At 37.7% G+C, this 17861-nt stretch overlaps 1 protein-coding gene across 1 annotated transcript; it reads right to left on the bottom strand.

Annotated features, from left to right (window-relative positions):
• Positions 1-263: 263 nt before the first annotated feature.
• On the bottom strand, positions 264-12213 carry LOC103717142. The gene is made up of 2 exons (XM_008805418.4): positions 9848-12213; positions 264-803 (listed from the first exon to the last, which is right to left on the bottom strand). Exons 1-2 carry the CDS (start codon positions 11975-11977, stop codon positions 774-776), a joined length of 2160 nt encoding a protein of 719 aa, XP_008803640.4. The 5' UTR covers positions 11978-12213; the 3' UTR covers positions 264-773.
• Positions 12214-17861: the final 5648 nt, after the last annotated feature.

Here is a 17861-nt window from a genome sequence, read left to right as displayed (position 1 = left end):
ACAGGTAGGATATAAAAACCATTCACTAATGACAATAAGAAGATGCATAGCTCTTCAGAATTGGAAGGTATATGTCACAAGTCCAATTGAACACCTAAATATCAAGCCTTATACTTTGTCTGTGCAATCTACTTCATGTATTAAAGTAGGGCACATCGCACAATGTGCCAAATCAAGTTCATTGAGATGATGAAAGGAAGGCTCCTCAAGTTAGACAAGGATCAAAGATACCACCTAACAATATAAGCCACATAACAGCAACGGAAAAAGAAAAACAAAACCCAGCCCAAACTTCCAACCATGTTTAAATACTTAAAGTTTCCTGAACAGATTTTCAACCCCCTGAATTTTGCTGGGGCACACTCTAAACCAGTCCTCCGTCAGCCCCTGACACTTCTGTTAATTTGCATTGCAGTTGCTTCTTCCTGCTGAAAATTCTGGCATTCCTTTCTATACAGATCGCCCAGCATACATCCACCATCACCATGTCCCATGATTTCCTCCAAAGTCACTTGATCAAGGTATGGTACATCAAAGTTTGGGATCCTTTTATTACCTGCCCCAAGTTTGTCTCAACCCGTTAATCTAAATTAACTTTTTAATAGATTTCTATGCAAATAAAATTATCCTCTTGTCCGTTCATCTTCTCAAAAGTCAAGATAGTAAACCATAGCCAAAGAATGGTGTCATTCCTTACATGCAATGGTCATACGAAGGTTTCAAAATTATTAATCTCTTACACATTGATGCAGCAGTCTTTCACATCAACTGGTCTAACTTCGTCCCCCATGACTACCTGAACTCTGCATAAGAATAAAAAAAACTTGCTTGTTAAGATGAAGAAACTTCTTAAGAGTTAAAATATTAAAACTGTCTCATAAAAAATGTCCTAAACAGTAGCCAACTAATTACAATTTGTTTATACTTCTTGGAAATCTGCATGTTCACTACTGCTGTTGGTGTACATGAAATCATTTTCTTGAGCACAAAGCTAATCAGAAGAGATAAAAGGAAAATCAACTCAACATTCAAAAGTTGGACATTTCTTTTCGGTAAAATAAGTTGGAGGTAGAAAAAAAGAGATGACATTTCACTAAACCAACACATCCAACACTAAGAATATACCTATAGTTGCATAGACAAGAATTATATGTTGAATCTCCTGTTTGTATTAAGGACATATTAATGCAAAATCCAAAATGCTTATAATAAACCCATGGATGTAATTGGAATGTCTTATACTTCTTTCTATCTATGCACTGTTTTAATGCTAATACATGACATTTTTCCATTACTGCTCAAGATGGGGAAAGGAAGAATTGATATGCTGTCATAAGGTTGCCGCTATTCTTTGCTAATAAGATACCTTTTATATTGTTTATACGCAAGATACGCAGAACCGAACGAATCGACGTACCAGTAAAGACTGGTACCGGTTTGGTACTGGTTGGAACCAGTACTGAACCGGTTCGGAAAAAAAAAAAAGGAAAAAACGCGCGGAAGCGTGTGCGTCCGCGTAATGCTACAGAGTGGCATTTAATGCCATTTTGCTGCATTAAAACCCATGTGGGGCAGCGCGTGGGCTCGCTGCCCCATGCAGGCTCGCCGCGCGAGAAACCGCGTGCGCGGTTCTCCGCACATGGACCGCAACTTCCACTGCGTGGACCACGCGCGGGCACGAGTCGGAGGATGCATTTCCCCACTCGTGCCCTCACCCCTGCGCGCGGGTGCATTCCCTGCGGCCTCTCTCTCTCTCTCTTTTCTTTTTTTTTTCTTCTCCTCTTCTTCTTCTCGAGCTCCTCCTCTTTTCTTCCCTCTCTCCTCCTCTCTTTCCCTCCTTCTCCTACGAGCAAGGGAGGTCTTCTTCCCCGCGAGGTGCTCGAGAGAAAGAAAGAGGCCCAGTAGTGAAGAGAGGTCTTCTTCCCCTCTCTCCTTCTCTCTTCTCCTCTCTTCCCCCCTTCTTCCCTGCGAGTACCAGTGCGGTTCGCACCTGTATTGGGCTTGTACCGGTGCGAACCGCACCAGTTCGCACCGGTACGGGCAAGCAAGTACCGTACCGGTGGAGGCTGGTACCGGTACGGTATAGGCTGAACGGTCGGTTCCGACCGGTTCAACAGACTATGTTTATATGTAAAGCTGCATACCAGGATAAATAGGCTTAGTGACACTATAAAGGACATAGATTGCAACATTATGATATAAGTGTCCAGTTTTTATTTATTGAAGCCAAAGTTTCCTATCTCAGTAGCGGATCCCGTACCGGTACCACACTAGCACAATGTAGGTACGGTACGGTACAGAGTTTTTTGGCATATCAAGTGTTGGTACGCCACCCGTACCGAGTACCGGTATGATACGATATGCCCTATATCATCCAATTCGGGCTGATACAATGTATCTTGATTGAAGCTATATTTTGTTATCTGTGGCCACTAAATATTATAGTTACATTGGAAAGAGGTAGTTTGAATTTGATATGGAAAATGTGCACATTTGATAGTTCTTGGAGTTACATTGACCACTACCAGGCTGACTCTAGCAAATTGCTGCAGCTTCAGGAGCCATGTTTTGCAAGGGATTACAAATACATGGGACCTAGGAAAATTTTATTGTAAGCCTATTTTTTTGCATAGATGCAGTAGTTTGAAACAGAGATAAGAAAAGTTGAGCGATGAAGTTACAAACAATGTTACCGATTCTTTCACCTAGCCTTAAGTTCCAATACTTGACACTTTATTGTTATGACACTGGGACATGCACCTGCATCCACACCCACACCCAACACACATATCTAAGTCCATCCATTATATGTCAAAGAATGAGAAGAATGTGCATTCTTATGGGTGTACTCTCAAGTGGTGTTCTTTTTTGACGAGCCTTCTCCAAAAATACTATATTCAATATTCTATCTAGATAGGTGCCTTTTTTCCTTGAAAAGGTGACTGTCGCATCATCTAAGAAGAGGAAAAGTATTATAGAAGTAGGACGAAGAGGAAAAGGATTCTCATGGTAGCAACAAAGCAACTGGAGAATGAGGGAAAGATAATAAGAGTCAACTTGGATTCATGGATTCAACCAGTGTGTCCTTTCTACTGTTGGTTGTCATGGGGTTTGCCACTGATCAAACTTTCCATCCACAGATCAAACTTGCACGAATTGGCTCAGCTTTTCCACAAGATTATAAGAAGATTGGCCACTTACTACTTTTCAACTATTTACTGAACTTTCCAATTTAAGTTGATTTTTCTCCTATATGCATTTTGACGAGGAATAAATGGACAAAACCAGATCTTCGTTTGCTGCTTGGTAAGCATCTATCAAAATCATATATTTTTGGGATCCTAGACTGAATTGCTTTCAGCAATTCAAATCCCTTTCTCTCATCACTAATTGGGCATATCATTGCCATCCTTTTCCCACCATTTTCCAGTACAACCTCTTCTATATTGACCTTTCAATTATCAATAATTAAGAGTTATGTTAATGGAATCTTTTATCCACACTTCTACTTATAGTACAACCTCTCCGTGTGTTTGTCTTCGCCTATAGTTTTATGTTAGAATTTTAAAATTTTTGTTGAATAGGCTTCAAAAGCGAATTAGCGTCATTTGAAAGGTTTCGGCTAAGTCCGCAGTCTGAATACCAAGTACTATACTAGTCAGGTACCAGCATGGTATGGTACAAACTGAACCATACCAATATGGTACCAATCAAGTACCAGTATAGTACAAACTGAACCGTACTGACACTAGGTACGCAGATACAAATCGGTTCGGCACCAATTCAGTATTTTTTTCCTTTTATTATTTTTTTATTTTTTATTTTTAAGGTTATTTTAAAATTTATGAATCTTTAAATAATCATGTTAAGGATGTTTTCATGTTATTTTATTTTATATTGGCCCGAGCATGGTATGCTGTACCGGTCGGTAATGAACGGTACCGGACGTACCGTATCCGTACCGATGGGTACCGGTATCGGTACGCCAATGCCGGTATGCCTGGCGTACCACATACCGTACCGTACCGACACTTGGTACGCCTATACTAGTGCGGCACCGATACGGAGTTTGGTACCGGTACGGCGAACCTTGGGCCCGAAAGACCATAATATTGTTTAATAGATGCAGTTGTAATAATTAAATCTAGATAACTCGATACGCAAATGCATGTCATCGTATGCTCTAGTTTTTGTCATCTACATCATTTTTTGAACACCTACCTTTTTCTCAAATCTACTTTCGACTTTTATCATCCTTCCCTTACTTTTAACTCTATTGCTTTTGCCTTCATTTATGGATTTAGATAGCCATAGTATCCCAATATATAGGCAGACGCGACCCCCAAAAGTCTAGCTATTGTCTAGTTACTGTCCCTAATTGCAATTGAATAATTGTAGCATGTTTCTTTATTATTAGGTCCTATTTCTAGCATGATTCTATACCAAATGCCCGATTTAGAGATCATGTCCAAAATATGCACTCCGAGTTACAAAAAGCCTAAAAATTAATTTTATTTTGAATTAATGTAAATCTCTAGCAAGCGCACTATAAAATTTTGACATGATTTCTCCTAATGTTGCCAATTTTCAGCCTATTTAGGCATGAAAATGAAAAACGAGAAGAATGAAGAGATGGGGATTACCTAATTGGCTTGAATTTATGCATAAAAATCAGCATATCTTCCCTCTTCCCTAAATTTTTCTTGCAAAAACCATTTTCTTTTTGTAGAAGAAAGAGGAGATGGTCACGGGATGCCTTCTCAATTATAGCGAAACCAAGTGGTTCCACTCAGTTCAAGCTGGTTTGGGCCCCTTACCTGCCTTTGCGACCTGATACACCACCAATTCCAGTCGGTTCACCCCGAATCGAGCAGTTCGGGTTGGTTTGGCATACCTCTTTTAACTTTTGACCAAAATCAATCCAAATTCACTCTTGTTTCAACAAATTTTACTACCTTCAACTAAATTGACTAGGAGTTTCAGTGGTGTCTTCCAAAATTGACTCAAACTCACTAAAGCGAAGCTTAAAATAAAATCTCACATAACTAGTGTCATTCTAGTGTTATTTGTTTATTTCTTTAAATATATGTACGTAATTAGATTTATATTTAAGTCATATCTTTATTTCTTTGAGTTAAAAAAGGAACTTACTTTTGGGTTATAAAACCAAAGCCTCGCGATACATTTTCCTAATATGAAACTTGGGCTTTTTCCTTTCGAGTTAGAAACATTTGTTTCCAAGAATCTTGTGAAAAAGGCAACTTTTTCCAATGTTTGAATGATATTTGATACAAGAAGTGAAGAAGATGAGTTTGTGGAGTAGATCAAGACCTAGAAAAGACGAGTTGCATGATCTGAACTTGGATTTGAGATCAAATCTCATAGAGACAAAAAGTTCATATGTTAAAAATGTCATCAAACATAAACTATAGTTTGCACACTGAAAGGAGGCTATTGATGATTTTTTTTTTTTTTTTGAAAATCATCCAATTGTCCTGGCTTAAACAATCAAAAGAACCATACACCAAAACATATCTAAGAACCAACACAATCTAAATTAGCATTTGGAATATTTTTTAGACTTTTTATTTATTATTTATTTTTATTTCTCGGATTTTAGTTACCGAAACCACCAGAACTAGTGAAACAAATAAAACTACTAAAATCAAAACTTATGTGGCCCAATTAGGGGGGCTAGGTACACAGAACTATCGGAAGGGAGCCTAGGTATTGCTTTTTCTTAACAAGTGGATGTGATAGTTATTGCAAGACTATTTTGAACCTTGGAAGACCCAAATCTCAAGAATATACTACAAAAGAAGGCTATTAGATAGAAACTAGCCGCATATATTTGACCCTTTCGCATAGTGGTCCAACAACGTAAAGAGGATATTCTAGCCTCCCAAACTTCTTTTTGTTTGTGATGAGGATATTCTAGCCTTAAAAACCTTTGAGATCAACAGTTCTATTTCTTATCACCCATGATTTTGATGGCGACATTGACAATGATCTAGCAGCATAATTCACCCATTTATTGAGCATCCTCCATGACCTAGTTCCATCAAGGTATTTCAGTGTTGGAATTATTTTGAATAGTTCTTTGTGAAATCTTACCACTTCTTCCTCAACACCTTCATAATTAAGAGAGAAACTACCAAAGCCCATTGTTAACCTAAATACAAATGTAAATGAAATTGTTCTTATGGTTAGCAATCAAAAATAGGATACTTATATAATTCTAGAAGAAATGCTTTACAAGAGGAATTGGTCGTGAATTAGCTCATGCTTCTTTTGGAGTCATTTGCTAGAAACTAGCCCCATCTCTTTTTTGGTTCCCCAACTCTCATGAGATTTAAAGCTCCTTCAAGCGCCTACTACAAATACAAGGCTAGGCAAGCTCCCACTACTCCTTATGGGCATTTGGAGAATAAAGTAAATCAAGGCATTCGACAAAGGTGGCATTTCTTGATCATCACCCTCCTTTGATGCACCTGCCTTTTGGCTTTAATGCACAAAAACTTTGAAATAAAATCTCCCTCGGCCAGACAATTGCAGAGAAGATCTCAAATTAACTCGCCAAAGGTAGTAAAGTAATTTAGTGATATGCGGTGGCCAAGCATTTTAGTAGTTTTAGCAGTAACAAGTATGAGACGAAAAAAAATATAGATTCAAAGGTCGATGTTCATACAAAAGTAATACAAGTAATTGATTTTTGTGCATCATATTTGCATGATACAAATAACCCAGAGCACTTATTATAGTATCAGCATTGAAGTGATCGGACTCTGGCCATGTCGATGCACTGGAAGTTTAGATAATGGAAATTGCATGCCAAGTTCTTATCCAATATATATCATATACTCATCGCAGAAGGTTAGGATATGTGTTGGATACTTGTTTTGACATATTCTACTTTTTAAAATTAAATAAGGGCTCCAGATACTTCTGCAACATGCCCAAGATGTGTAGCATATCCAAGATGCGGAGGAGGTGCTTTCTTTCTTTCAATCAATGTTGAACTTTTCATGATGGATGGTCAATTTTAGAGTACGTGATGCTGAAGTTACCACATAAAGTGTGGATTGTGATCTACAAACTTAAATGTTCATTAAATGATGGAGTTTTTGGATGTTATATGTTTTTATACAAATGGACTTTATTGTCCGATTTATGGCTGCTTTCTCATAATATGTGTATAATATATATATATATATACATATATATTGCTGCATACTAGGTTGTCATGCCCTTTTTTCAAAACTTGTTCTATCCACATATCCATATCATGATGTTGCCGCCTTTTGTTTTAGCGTCCATGCTTTGTAGTTCTTGCATGAAGCAGTTTGGGGCACCCATCTCAACTCTTTAACAAGCACTTGCATAAGGACACTGTAAAGATTGCCGGATAATTAGCACTACATTTGTACACCTTTTCGTATTGTTCTCATCAAGGGCCGGTGTACTAGTGCCGGTCGGTGTACCGATGGCGGCCCGGACCGGTACGTACCGGTTCCGTATCGATCCGTACCGGTTCCATACCGGTACGGCAGTCGTACCGGCTGATTTTTCAATGAAAAACTTTCGATACCGGATCCCACGCTGATCCGGTACCGATCCCTGCCCGGACTGGTTCGTACCGGCCCATACAGGCCGGTACAGCATACCTTGTTTCTCATATTTGGCTAACCAATTACATGCATTCAATTATTTTGAAATTGGTTAAAAGGCGAACACTCATTTGTAAATATCCCCTTTCGAGATATAATATTTATCCATGAGTGAGGCTTCTTAAGGACAACCCGTTGAAGTGTCAGATGACATGAAACATTCACCATATGAGAAGGAGCCTTCCCATGCCTATGCAGGGTGAACATGCATAACACTTGCACGCTAACATGGAAGTGCACCACTGTCCTCGCTGGTCCATGAATGATTCAAGAGGCGCATGGCTAATCACACTTGGGAAAGCCATTGCATAATCCTGTGCGAGCACATGGCTGCATGTGCTCATGGACTTTTCATGTGAGGATTTGGAACTCGAGAGAGGGACAAACATCATTGACAGCAAGTATTAAATCGGTCATGTAATTTTTAGTTTCATTTTTAGTGGAAGTAGGAAGCAGTTAAGACCAAATATTCTAAATACATTATTTAGAAGCAATTTTGTTTCATTAGTTCATTCAAAGACAATGTATGACCAAATTAAAGACAAACAACTTGAGTTTATTGGAATCAGAAAGTATTACATAAACAAAATGGAGAAACTAGAGAATTTAAAGCCATATAGAAAATCTCATGATTAACAACATGCTACTTAAAATGTTATTCACTATAAAGGCCTCTCATTTTTGCCCGTCTTAAGTTGGACTTATAAATGATAAAAGAGGAAGCATCAGAAAGTAAATCAGTAAGCAGATAAGGATGGACATAAAAGATATGCAACTTATAGCATAACCTCTTTTATTGGAAATATTTTCTAGACATACCAAATTCTCTTGTTAGTCTGCAAGATTGTCACTGTGAAAACAAACACCTACAAGAGTGAGCAGCTGCCATGCTTTTTGGGCAGATGATTGCCTCAAATTAAGTTAGACGGACCTTATAGCTAGGGCACTAGAGAAGACACTTTGTTGCTTATGTAATACTCTTATTAATTATAGTCCTATTATCTTTGATGGCTTGATCAGATCTTTTTGCTACCATAATATTTGTTTCCTTCAGCAACATTTACTATGAGGCTCTTGGATCTGATTTTTGCAACAGAAAGTTTAGGAATTGGCAGCATTTATCTTGGTTCTTTTTGCCTTTTATACTAATATTTACTCCATATGTAAACTTCAAAAGTTTTCTCCATTATATTTCAAAATAAGTGATTTATGTTAGTGAAAATGATTTGAGATGTAACAAATATCCTTAGTTCTTCTTTTTTGTCAAAGCCCATACTTCAATTTTTTTTCAAAAAAAAAATATATATTCTTCTTGTAATTTTTTCTGCATTTCATAGTTCTTAAGAGTTAAATAATTGCTAATTTCATTTTCAAAGTTCTGAGGATAAAGGTTTGTAAAGTTCATGCAAGTAAACCATATTTTGGACTTTGACAACCATATTGCTCAAAAATTTCCTTTTACTTGATTCATCATTCTCTAGCAGTACTTAGTTTTTTATCATTTTTCTCCATCACTTTATCCTGAAATGGTGCAAAAAAATTAAGATGATACAGACGGATAGAACTAAGATCTGAGGGGGGATCCAAGAAGCAGTGCAGCTTAAAATAACATTAAAGATAGCTATAAATCGGAATTCTTGGCAAATGAGAATTTGTAGAGGCTAACCAAATAGTTGAGATAGGACTTGATGATTCTGGTTATAATTGGCTTTCTTCAAAGAACAATGAGTCTTGCTTCCAGATTAGCAACATAATGAGCACAGTGAATTGCATTAAGTTTTTTTAATGTTTTAATGGTGTTAAAGTTCCTAAGCACTGGATTTTCTTGGATCAGAATGTTATAGTATCTGTTCAAGTTAATGATTGACCGCAAGACACTTTTTGGGAAAAAGATTGGACAAAATTAATTCATTAATAATAATGAATAAACAAACAGCATTTCCCCAAGAAGGAGTAGAAAGAAAGAAGGGAAGACACAATCTTAAGAATAGGAAAAGTAGTCATCTATATTAGCATATAAAAGCCATCTATGAGGTATAGCTCAGTGACCTTCAGAACCATCAGACTAATTAAAAGCTAACTAGCAGACCTACTTAGAATTCAAAGTTACATACTGTACATATACTAAATACTGAATAGATATAAACTAAAAGAAAGAGCAATTTTAATTTGGAACACACCTCAGACTGGGATTCTAGATCCATAAGTTTTGCTTGCATAGTAGCAATCTCTTCCTTAAGCTTTTTGATCTTCATTTCTTCTTCTAATTCTTTAGCTTTTCGCTCTTGTTCCAATTTGAATCTTGCTTGTAGTAGAAATGGAACAGAAGCTTCAGGTTCCTTTATCTGAACATCTTCCAGCAGTTCCCTATACATCATTTCCAATGGATCAGGTGGACAAGCTTCTCCCAGTTCTGTTTTGTTCTCTATTTTGTTTTCTCTGGTTTCCGCTGCAATCTGGTTGCTTTGCTCTGCATGTTCTTTAGATAGCTTCATACTTATTTCTGTTCTCTCAACATCTCCCACAGCCGTCTTGTCCACAGTTGCCTCACCCTCCTTGTCCAGTGGTTCAGATGCCAAATCTTCTTCAGTCTGTGCTCTCTGTTCTTCATTATGCCCCAGAGCCTCCAAATTTTCTTTGTTCTCTTCTTTGCCCTCTCCAGATAGCTTCTGGTTTTGAATTTTATTAGCAGCTGATGAAGTCTTGTCAGATTTTACATGTTTTTCCTCACCATCACAGCGACGATTTTCAAAATCAGGCCAATCTGAGAGCGGGGTATCATAGAAATCTTGCAACTTTCGCTTCTTATGAATAGTCAGAGAGACATCTTTCTTCTCCTTCTTATTCTTCTTCACTGCTGCTGCATTCCGCGGAGCTTTTTCGCCAATCACCAAGGAAATATGTGGACCTACAACACTTTTAACCACATCAATACAACAAGACAGCATGTACTTCTTCCACCAAACTGAATACTGGAGCGTGACATCCGACTCGAAGAGCTGAGGAGGAACATAGAACACGACATTGTCTGCATCAATTTCATATGTTTTCCATGCAGCCTCCCATGTCGAATAAGAACGGGGGACATAAGCAGGCAAGTCCTGATCCAATCCAAACTGCATCGCCACCCGATGTGGAAGATACTGTTTGACACAATCTACTCCTACTAGCGCAGAAGCTCTCAAGCACTGAGCGAATGATCTCAAGTCCTCATCTTTATCTGCACAGCCATGAATCCATTCACCATTCTCTCTATAAAAGGAGGGTTTCCTCCAATTATCCAGATTACTAACGTACGGTCGCCACTGAAACTCGCTAGGCGACTCAAAAACCCAGCGAATGAATGAGAATTCCATTTTCTTACTTATATCATGCCATCTTTTGGTCCTTGGCTCGCCATAATCCACAGAATTTTTCATTTCGGGCCTCAGAGCAACGAACCGCTCCCATACCCACATTTGCAATAGATCAAAAGGTGCCCAGACAAATAAAGATGGTACCTCTTCCCTGCACTTGCTGATGAGACAATTCTTCACTGCCTGCAGGTCCCGGTAGAGGCTCGCGAGGAGCGCCGGAGCAAGGGCTATCCTCGCCCCTCGTGCCAACCGAACGGCAATTGGTATCATCTGCAGAGACACAGTTTTCTCTGGATGAGCAGGGAAGACAAACCTCGACAGCCACAGCGACAAGAAGGCCACGTGCTCGAACTCGTCGCCCTCGCCCTCGACAAAGTGCCTCATCCACGCACTCTGCTCAGGTTTCTTGCAAGAATACTTATAAAATTTCTTGTGCTCGACCGCCAGCCTCAGCTCCATCTCTGCAAGCTCGCCGTCCAACGATCCCCTCACCGGCTCGCCGACCACCGGGAACCCACCGAGAACCATGACATCTTCTAACGTGATAGTGGCCTCCCCCCAGGGGAAGAGAAAGGAGCTGGTCTCCTCGCACCAGTACGCGGCGATCCCCAAAACCAGAGCGGCGTCCCTCCGGATTTTGTAAACAGAGGCCTTGATCGCCTCAGAAATCCCAGCTTTTTTCCAAGAATCGCCATAAATGGGCTCCAGCTTGTGGACCCACTCCTCCCACTTCCTCAGGTGGGACCGCCATCCTTTGAAGAGGATCTCTGGGGCCTCGGGAGCGGCAAAGGAGGCGGCTTTATGCCGCGAAGGCACAAAGGGAGCGCGGCCAGAGCCCCCGCTGGGATTGATGAACCAACCCATTCTTCTGACGGGATTTCTCTGCTCCGTTACTCCCACCATGTCTTCCTCTCTTTCTTCCACCAGAACCTCCTTGCTTTCCTCTCCCTCCATTTTTGCTCCCCTTTGGTCTCAATGGCTCATCCAAAGGAGCACAAGATAAGAGAGAGAGAGAGAGAGAGAGAGAGAGAGAGAGAGAGAGAGAGAGAGAGAGAGAGAAGGAGATACAGAGAAGAGAGAAGAGGAGAGGAGAAAACAGAGGTCTAATGGGTGAATAAGGGGAAAGAAGAGAAACCCGGAGAAGAAAAAGAGTAGATGGGTTCAGTGAAAGGAAGAGGGCATGGGAAAGTGGCGAGGGGGGGTGAAGAAGGGTTTAGAGAAGGAAAGAATTCAAAAGGTTGCCTTTTTTTTTGTCTTACCGTATCCGGCCGTTGAGGTGGTTGCTAAATCTGCCACCTGTCATCCTATATATACATAACCTTCGCGCTAGGTGGCAGAGGGGTGTGATGTTCCGCATGACCAAAGTCGTTCCTGCGTGGAAGATTGGAGGCTAGCACTTGATTCCGGGTGGAAAGCAGAGTTGGCACTTTGCGGGGGGGGCGAGAGCCAGCTGATTCATTCATTACGTGGGGCCGGGATGGTCAGGAAACCGAGACCCGGGACGTTACTAAATTTATTGGTCCGTTGTCACCAAGCATATCCTGAAATAAATCCATTCAGATAAACTCAGGGAAACTTAGTGCCATGTCCCTCGTTTGACTGAACTCTAACAATTAGATCCATTACTTACGTTGAAACAGTATAATATCACATTGATATCCAAAATCTCATCAATATACGCTGAATTAAATAGCTAGATCCATCAAGGATAGCTAGAAAAGTTTTGAACGCTATCCTTTATCAGGCTTCTATTTAACATTTAGATCCAATTGACTAAATTTGAAACTAAGGTAGCAACATTGAAAGGACACTCATAAACAGTGCATAAGACTCCACTCCGAAGCACATTATTTAATCTATTTCCAAGGTACATTTCAGTCGCAAACTTCTAATCTAGCGTTATATAGAGAAAACTAGAATTGGACAGACAAAAAAGGTATTTGTAACGTGTGTCCGAAGCTCTAATCCACTATCATGTAAAGGGAACTCCTAGAATTGGAAAAACAAAAAAGATTTTAAAAATAAAACTAACAACTACAGGACCCACAGTGTAAATATATGTGGTCTCATAAAAAAACACATTTTTCTTACAATCAAAAGTTTTAAAAAAATGGATGCTGCTATGTTTATCCAATAATCTTCTCACATCGGATGTAAATATTGTACCAAACATGACAAGCCATGGTTTATTAGGGCCAAGATGCCAACTTTGCCATTCAAAAGACAACAAAACATGAATTGAACAAATTTTGGAGGGATTTTGAAAGAGATGAAGCATTTTCTTAAAAAATAATCCTAACGTTCTAAATACCTATTGTCCCATACCTATTTTGGAAGAGATGAAGCATTTTTCGAGTTCACTTAATAGTTTAGTTTAGTAACATATAACTGATGAGATATACGGATATGATTTTTTTTCTCTATTTTCAAATTTTTCTTGAAGTGTAATATAATAATATAATAAATTATATTTAAGATATTATGTAGGTTTGTCTCAACTATTATGGTATAATAATGATATCGTAACAATTGCTACTTGAAATCACAAACTAATTTACGTATATGCATGTTAGAGTATAAATTATACTAAATTTCAAGGTCATAAATGCGTCAATTGGCTTGAGTTTAAATTAAAACTTAATTGTGAACATGTAATTATATATAATATTAAATATATTTTTTATAATAAATTAAAATATATTTATTTTATATATTATTATATAATTATTATATTATATTAAATAAATTATGAATGCTGGATATATTATTTTAATTATTATATAGATTATTTCCTAATTGTTATAATATTTATATAACAAATTAGAAAACCATTTTTGTAGCCTATAATCGTTTGTTTACTCTTGTCCCGTTGATTTAATTAATACATAGTTTTCACCTCATTAATGATAAAATGCAATGCGGAAAGGATTTAAATCATGTCATTAATGTTAGTGTCCTTGTGGCCAATGATTAAAAATTATTATTTTAAAACCAACATTCAATTAATATATTATTCTAATTAATAAGTTGATTTAATTAATATATGGATTTCAACTTTTTAATGATAATGTGGAATGCGGACTTAAGTTCTATCATTAATATTAGTTTCCACTCTTAGTACAAGCAGAGACTTCATTTCGGTGCGTGCATATATATATATATATATATATATATATAGACAGAGAGAGAGAGAGAGCATAAAAAGTGTGTGGGTGTTACCGATTCAGGAGAATTTTATTAAACAATCTCACTAGATTAGCCTCACTCCCCAACTCTCTCTCTAGCTCATCCCGCTTGATCTCAATAGATCCAATATCATTTTCTCTAACACACCCTAAATGTAAAACTGCATGTATCCAATTTAAGCTAGTCGTTGTCCTGTGCAAGAACCAAATCAAAATTAATATCATATACAGACATATATACACATACATATATAATACATACATATATCTACATATATATATATATATATTTATATACATATATATATATATATATATATACATATATATATATATATACATATATATATATATATATATATATATATACATATATATACATATATATATATATATATATATATACACATGTATATATAGATGTTAGACTCCATACTAATACTAATAGTGGTCATCATTAGGAAGTTAAATGTAAAATTCTCTCTGTCAAAATTGAACTACAAGTTGCTTGTCGAGTGTAGTTAAAACCAGGACCACAAATGGGTCAGACTAGGTCCTGAGTCACCCCAACCCTATCTAGTTTTTTATTCGGGTCCTAATGTTGGACCCAAACACAAAACAATAGAAGATTAGATCGGGTTGGATTGAGTTCACGGCTACAATTTTTGATCCAATAGATCATTCGGGACAGGTTGGGTCCATGTATAATCCGATCCCAATCCAAAAAAATTAGGTTTGAAATGAGTCCCGGTCAGGTCCGGTTCGGATATGTGTTGGGTCATGCTATAATTCATAATAAAGAAATATAATTTACTTTTTCAAGGTTGAACTTTTTATCTGAAATTTTTCTTTACCAAGCTTAGTCTACCACAGACAATTCAAAGAAGCTTATAAAGAGAACTGCTGCATAAAAATCTTCAATTTGCTAAAGAGAAATTAAATAAAGCAATCACACACACGGAAACAAAGAACCAGTAAGAAAAAGAGCAAAAAAGAAAATCAAGTCAAAAGTTACGGGGGGCAACAAAGTTCATTTACTCAAGCAATAATACATCGAGGTCAATATTGTTACGTGGTTTGTAGATAGTCAGGTTCGATTTGTCTAATATTTATGCACATAAAACTTGAGAGTCAAGGCCAATATCATAAGGATCAGAAGCAAGGTTTGAGATGGATGGCCAGATAAATGAAGAGACATTGAAACCCATCTACTCACTGGCTGGACGCAGGCTCTGGATCGGACCATGAGTGCTTTGTGTTTGAGTCCTTATGTGATAAAATCTCCAGTAATAGGGTCTGCATAAAGGACATCTTCAATTCGCAACATCACGGTGAATGCTAAGCTTTCTAGAACCATCGAGTAGCTTTCCATAACAGCCTGTCCAACATCCTGCCGAAATTTCAATAGATGGTTAAGAACTTGCTTTTATTGTTTTTCAGTTGAGGGAAAGACATGTTATTTTAGGATAATGAGGAAAGAGAGAGTTCACTCTGTTGTACTTGATTTTGCTTATGTCAAGGGTTGATTGAGGAATGCCATCCAATCTTTGTTTGATAAGGTGTAAGTTTATGCTCTCTTTTCAAACTGCTCAACCCCAAGATGACTTGCCATCCTTATTATGCGTCTTTCTCTTCCAAATTACAATGGATGTTTCAATCCAGTTGTTTAAGGTCAAGGACCTTGTGCTTCGTCGACAAGTTTATTGATGCTGGAAACTCTTCAGGGTCAAACACTTCAATAGTAATGCTCCGGTAGATTGCATCCCTGAAATCTACCATTCTTTCATAAAAAGAAAAAAAAAAAAGCCCAACTCAAGAAATAGATATCATTAACAGATAATTAGAGTGGGCATGCTTCTTTTTCTTCTAATAGTAATGAGGATCAGGAAAACTAAATAATGCTATCTCATAGGCAAGTTCGGGTTAGGTCGTAGAGTTGGAAACCCAAAATTGTCTAAATTTCAAAATTGTCCTGACCGAGGGATCTCGTGTTTTGTTTTCTTAGTTATTATTTAGTTGCTGCTGAATTACATCCCCAAACTGACTTGTTTAGCTCCCTCAAAAATCAGAATCAGCTAACTAATCCTCTAAAACTTCATTTTTTTCCCCCTCTTGTTTCTTATTTTCAATTAATGTAACATGAATGCTCATTGTGACCCCACTACCATATATATGGAGAACAATTAAGATTCTCACAATGTCTAGTGCCTGTTCTCATTTGCAGTTCCAGTGGAAGTGAAATCATTGCTATATGGACATCCAATGCCACTATAGGGTCCAATGGCTGATGATTTTGGACTTTTTTAACTGAGCATGTTATGCTGTTGCTTCGTCTCGTGACCAGATTAGCATGGAGTTATATGTCTTGCATTATGGGCTGCACTATAGTCTCCTAACATTATCATTAGGTAAGATTCTTGTGATTGCAATAAACTCGGTCTTTGAGCGTGCCTTGAAAGAAATGTATGCTATCTTTCCACTGACTATAATGTACAATTTTGGTCATGCAATTTTATGTTTATTGTTGTTTTGGCCATTGTTTTAACCAAAGTTCGTCATACCAGATCCGTATTGGTACCACACTAGTACAGTATTAGTATGATACCATACAAATTATTTTTTGAATTTTTTTTGGTGTACCTATACTTGATACGCCATCCGTACCGGATACCGGTATCGATCCAGTACGATACGGTAGATTTCATACCATCCAGTTGGGCAGTACGACATACCATAGTTTTAACCATAAATTATTTTAATATTTTTCTTTTTGCATACTACATTTAATGTCAGGTGAGCAATGTGGGAAGTGGTGATCGGAGAATATTTTTCGGTCTGTCATGCACTCAAGCTTACCTCGCCAGCTCTTATTTTGATCACCCCAATGGCCTGCTTGAGATAGATTTTCATGATTTTTTATCTCATGAATTTGGTTCAAGTGACTCTTCCAGAGGGTTGTTTAATGATATTAACGTGCTTGGACTTTCAGACCTGCACGGACATTTAAGCAGTGAAGCTTCTCATCAACATGTCGTTTCCACCTTGAGATTTGTTGACTTATCTGATGCCATGAAATTGTTTCATGCTTACTCTTGTGAAGCAGTGAGAATTGAAAGACTTCCATCGAAGAGATAGAAAGCTTATCATAATATAACAGCACAGCCAATTGATTTCTGCTCCTTTTTAAGTGTTGATGATCTGTTTCTTTCCTGCGCCTGCAGGATTAATTCTTGATGCTGCTGTTTTTAGAGACACAGAACTGGAATGACCTTCTGCTCTTTCCAACAGTTCTATCGTTGAAATTTACATGGATTTTGGGAAAGACAATTTGTTGGGGAACTATGAAACCGTTATTCAATTACTGCTGCATGCTAGATATCTGGTGAGTTCAAGGAAAAGCCAGAAAAGTTGTCGCACATTACTTTTGGAGTATTTCATGTTGTGTAAGATTTTGTATTTTACAGTTTGGTGGTGTAATGATGAAATTAATATTTATAAAGTAAAAAATCAAAAAAATTATTGATAAAGTGTATAGAAGATTCATACTATTCAAAATTAAATTATTCAAAGATTGTTGTATTCCACAACTGGAAAGCTCTCAGTGCCAAGTGTGTCAAGCTTTTTCCTCAACATTTTTTAGTACAACTTATTTG

Source organism: Phoenix dactylifera, chromosome 11 (assembly GCF_009389715.1).
Source record: "Phoenix dactylifera cultivar Barhee BC4 chromosome 11, palm_55x_up_171113_PBpolish2nd_filt_p, whole genome shotgun sequence".
NCBI lineage: Eukaryota > Viridiplantae > Streptophyta > Magnoliopsida > Arecales > Arecaceae > Phoenix > Phoenix dactylifera.
Note: the sequence above shows the minus strand (reverse complement) of the source record. Positions and strands in the feature narration are given on the sequence as shown.